This window comes from Engraulis encrasicolus, chromosome 6 (genome assembly GCF_034702125.1).
Source record: "Engraulis encrasicolus isolate BLACKSEA-1 chromosome 6, IST_EnEncr_1.0, whole genome shotgun sequence".
NCBI classification, from domain to species: Eukaryota; Metazoa; Chordata; class Actinopteri; order Clupeiformes; family Engraulidae; genus Engraulis; species Engraulis encrasicolus.
Genome location: NC_085862.1, coordinates 24,918,929 through 24,923,928, shown reverse-complemented (window position 1 = coordinate 24,923,928; position 5,000 = coordinate 24,918,929). Strand labels below are relative to the sequence as shown.

The following is a 5,000-nucleotide window of genomic DNA, read 5'->3' as shown; positions in this document are numbered from 1 at the left end:
AAGGCCTGTAGCTGGTGTTTTCCTATTGGTACACAGATAGGTTGGAAACTCTCCACATTATGTTTGTTTGGTGCCTGTAGCACTCTACTATGGGACCCACTAGTTTCACGCCCTTTCGGTACTTACATGGTACATCACATGGTAATCAAACATTTCAAACAAGTGATTTAGGGTTAGGTTTAGGGTTAAGGTTAGGGTTAAGGTTAAGGTTAGGGTTAGGTTTAGGGTTAGGGTTAGGGTTAGGGTCGTATGACTTCAGATGAGGGGTGGGCATAGATTAATTTTTTTAATCTAGATTAATCTCACTGTAATTATGAAATTAATCTAGATTAATCTAGATTAATCTATATCAAAATGGCTCATTCAGAATAGGCACGCTAGCAAAATAATGCCGAAAAAATACCTTGGGGGTTTGCCGCATTAGACCAGAGCTCATCTCTTTTTTCCAAAATGCATCTCATCTTCAAAAAATGGTCATGTTGATACTTGGTGATGAAAAAAATCACTGCAATATTTGTAAAGTGTGTCGAATATGTTAGGAAGCATTTACAGTTATAAGATACTGAAATTTCAAAATGAACAGCGCTATAAGTTGTATAGGCGAATAGGCCAGCAGATAAATCTATCAAACATTTAGGCTATTTAAACAAAATGACCTCAACAGTTCAGCATTTCTAATGGAGAGAGAGAGAGAGAGAGAGAGAGAGAGAGAGAGAGAGAGAGAGAGAATCTGCCACTGACTGTTAAAAAGAGCAGCCGCTCCTTTAAGAGAGGGAGGAGCTCTGCGCATAGCAGCCCACGGCAGCTCCAGGCTGGATTTCTAGAACCTACAGCACTGGCCTTCAGGGATTTGGCCCAAACCCGACAGTTGTTCTCAGAGTTAGAATGCCAGAGGAGTAACAACTTGAAATTAATTCAGTTTACTTTGCAAAAAAAATCAAGCGCGACAACCGCGAGGTTTATTATTACCGTCTATTGTATCTCGCAAATGCGTGGTCGCAATACAATTACACAAACATGCAGCGAGAATAGATATTGACAGTTTCAGTTTCACAATCTTCAAAATGCACATCACACGGAATGTTTTGCAATTATGGCACAGACAAGATTTCTGGAAGTTGTTTGTGTTCCATGCAATGCGTGAGGAAATGTAGGCTATGTCGGGCTGGTAGGCTACTCACACAATGTCTCTCTATGCTTCACCTCAAACAATAACGTCTCTTTAGTCTACCACTTACGAAAAAGCACTAAAACAACACCTACCACAGCAGAGAGATTAATGTTTTCAGCATGCAAACCCTGTTCATATTTAGGTCTGCTGATAGCAACAGGTGGAGAGGAGAAGCGACTGGAGCGCAGTCTGAAAGCGTCTGTCAATCAAGCGCTATGGTGACGCGCATACCCAAACTCCAAACCCATATTTTGAGTATAGATTAACGTGCGATATTTTCTTTATCGCGCGACAAGAGGCTCACATTATCGCAGCACGTTAACGCCGATAACGGCCCACCACTACCTAAGATATAAGTACCGAAATTGCGTCGAATTAGTGAATCCCGTAGCACTATGGCAGGTCTAATGGGCTGAGGACTGGTGTCGAGTGGCAGTTTGTCAAGTGGCATACTGTTGTGTGAAATGGCTAGTTGCAGTATGACTAGGTCAGACTGTGATGTAACTGTGTGTGTGTGTGTGTGTGTGTGTGTGTGTGTGTGCGTGCGTGTGTGCGTGTGTGCGTGTGTGTGTGTGTGTGTGTGTGTGTGTGTGTGTGTGTGTGTGTGTGTGTGTGTGTGTGTGTGTGTGTGTGTGTGTGTGTGTGTGTGTGTGTGTGTGTGTGTGTATGTGTGTGTGTGTGTGTGTGTGTGTGTGTGTGTGTGTGTGTGTGTGTGTGTGTGTGAACGCGAGCTGAAATGATTCGATGTGAAAGCAGTGACGTAATGTCTGACTCCTGAGACCAATGGCTCGTTTTACATTGACATAACATACTTCTACACACAACACATTTACACACACTCACACTCACGCTCACGCACACAGACTTCTGTGTTCTGGCACACACAGTGTTTTACACTCAGTGTCGTGGGAAACTACACAAATTATAATGTGCTTGGCATGTGTGGCATCTGTGTTGCCTTCTGCAACACTGGTGACATGGGTAAGCCCTTAGGGCGTCAGACTTGTAGGCCAAAGGTTGCGGGTTCGACTCCCGACTCGCCAGGTTGGTGGGGGTAGTCATTAATCAGTACTCTCCCCCATCCTGCTCCATGACTGAGGTACTCTGAGCATGGTACCGTCACGTCGCAGTGCTCCCTTGGGGCGCCATTGGGGGCTGCTCCCTTGCACGGGTGCAATTTGGTTGTGTGCAGTGTGCACTTGTGTGATGTGGGTGGTGTGCAGTGTGCACTGGTGGGCTTTGAGTGCTTGTGGTCTTTCAATTCGTTCATGTGTATGTTGGTGCGTGCGTGTGTGAGTGTGTGAGGAGTTGCACCTCTCGCTGTTCATCGACATGACTTTACTGGCAGTAGCGTTCCCTCTTAAACCCCAGACAGACCCTCTCTTTTTTCACCACTACAACTATTAGGGCTACTGCTGCTACTGCAGCTGGGTGAAAGCCTTTTTTTTATTAGCTCAGACGTCAGGTCGAGTAACTGCATTTACGCCCATCAATTAATTAGTAATTGGTGGTTGACTTGCTGCAATGAATATGCTTCCTAGATAGTCCACAAAAAAACAAAACAAACAAAATACAAAAAATAAATCCATACAATAGTGCCATTGGCTGTCGTTGCGCCGCCCTGACGTGTGCTACTGCTGAAATGTCACTGATCTTGCTACTGCTGCTAGAACTCCTCATATTTCAAGCAGTGCCTGCATTCGCTGCCAGTCCCTATTCATTTGTTTTTAGTGTAGTATTCATACCAGCATGTCACTGCTGCATAAATTCTGTGTTAATGTAGCTGTCCCATTTCGCTAAGCCCTGTATTTAAAACACACTTCCCAGAAGAATTTAGTGTTAAAAGAAGAGTTCGGAAGGACATAGGCCGACGGCAAGCATCATTTTCTTATGTCATCATTATCATGTCCTGTTGTTTGAAAGGACATACTTACGGTCCTGACTTGTGGAGTTCTGGAAAAGAGAAATATGATCGAATTGTCAAACACTGTGCAGGATAGTAGTATTTCATGTTGTGTGGAAAAGAGTTTCTGTGTCTCTGAAAAAGAGAAATATGCCTCGAGTAGTAGCAGTGAAACACTGTTGAGGATGAAGTCTTCCATGCAAACCGCGTGTGGGGAAGGCTTACTGTCTTGACTGTAAAAGCACTTCTCCAAAATAGTGACAGCAAGCATGGAGTGCTTGTGCAGTATTTCATGCAGTGCACTCTAAGTTGTGTGCTTGGAGAGGTTTTCCTTTGTTGACGTTTGGATCTCTTGAAAAGTAGATCAGTGAGAGGCGCTGTAGAAGGATGGAGGATTTACAGTATTCCATGTAAGGTGTGCATGTGTGTGTGTGTGTGTTTGCATGCGTGCTTGCGTGCGTGCGTGCGTGCGTGCGTGCGTGCGTGCGTGCGTGCGTGCGTGCGTGCGTGAGTGTGTGTGTGTGTGTGTGTGTGTGTGTGTGTGTGTGTGTGTGTGTGTGTGTGTGTGTGTGTGTGTGTGTGTGTGTGTGTGTGTGCGTGCGTGTGTGTGCGTGCGTGCGTGCGGGCGTGCGGGCGTGCGGGCGTGCGGGCGCGCTAGTGTGCACGTGTGTGTGTGCGCGCGTGCGCGTGTTCATGTGTGTGTGTGGAGCAGGAGGTGCCGTAAATCTGTCTGAAATTTATCTTGTGTGCTGACTGGTGGGACTCATATGAGAGTCATCTTGGCTGCAGCTTTGCAGGAGACTCCAGCACTCTGACATCACTTGAACAGTCCAATAAATAGACCTCTCTTTTCCTCCCGAACATTCCAATAAACAATTGTTGCCTTTTCTGGTTTTGTTTTATACCTGGTTTTGTTTTATAAACGTATAACTCTTTTTTCCAATCCCTCCATCTCTTTCTCTCCTTTTGTCTCTTTTTCTTTCATCTCTCTCTCTCTCTATCTCTCTTTCACTTGTTCTTCTGTCTATCCATCTTCCCCTCTCTCTCCCAACCCTCCTCCCTTTCTCTCTCTCTCTCTCTCTCTCTCTCTCTCTCTCTCTCTCTCTCTCTCTCTCTCTCTCTCTCTCTCTCTCTCTCTCTCTCTCTCTCTCCCTCTCTCTCTCCCCCTCCATACCTCTCTCCCTCTCCAGCTTGGAGGACTCCATTTCTGAGGAGAAGGGTCTGATGGTGGTGAAGAAGGCTCCCCTCATCATCCCCGGTCCAGCCGCCTGCCAGCCGCCCGTCAACAGGACCAAGTGCATCAAGTCAGTTACTGAGCACCGCTGCAACACACACATACACACACACACACACACACACACACACACACACACACACACACACACACACACACACACACACACACACACACACACACACACACACACACACACACACACACACACACACACACACACACGTATAGCAGGGCTTGATATTAACTTTTTCACCCACCTGCCACTGTGGCTAGTGAATTCCCCGAGTCACTAGCCATTCAGGTACTCCACTGGCCACAGATTGTGTATACTTTTTTTTCTTTATCATCATAGTGTACCTCTAACCTCAGAAGATGAGGTGCTAAAGCAAGATGAGTGTATAGTTTTTTTTCTACATAAAAGTACATCAAGTAAAAAGAAACTGAGTTATTAAGCTTTTTCTTGAACTTAAACACAAACAATTGATACTCCAGGGTCAAACAATAGGCTATAGGCTATGATCCATACGTCATACCGAGGAATAACCTGCCAGCCGAATTTGCTAGTGACACTGAAAGTATTACTAGCCACAGCAAAGTTTTACCAGCATTTGGCCGGTTTGCCAGTGCCAGTGTCAAGCTCTCACGTATAGACACATGAACACACACAGTATGGAGTACTGGAGTATCAC

The 5,000-nt window shown here is 45.5% G+C and overlaps 1 protein-coding gene across 1 annotated transcript in view; it reads left to right on the top strand.

Annotated features, from left to right (window-relative positions):
* Nucleotides 1-5,000, top strand: part of atf6 (activating transcription factor 6) — a 138,566-nt gene that overhangs the window by 68,757 nt on the left and 64,809 nt on the right. The window contains exon 11 of the mRNA XM_063201012.1: nt 4,265-4,378. Within this exon, the coding sequence (XP_063057082.1) occupies nt 4,265-4,378 (114 nt within the window). The remainder of the gene's footprint in view (nt 1-4,264; nt 4,379-5,000) is intronic.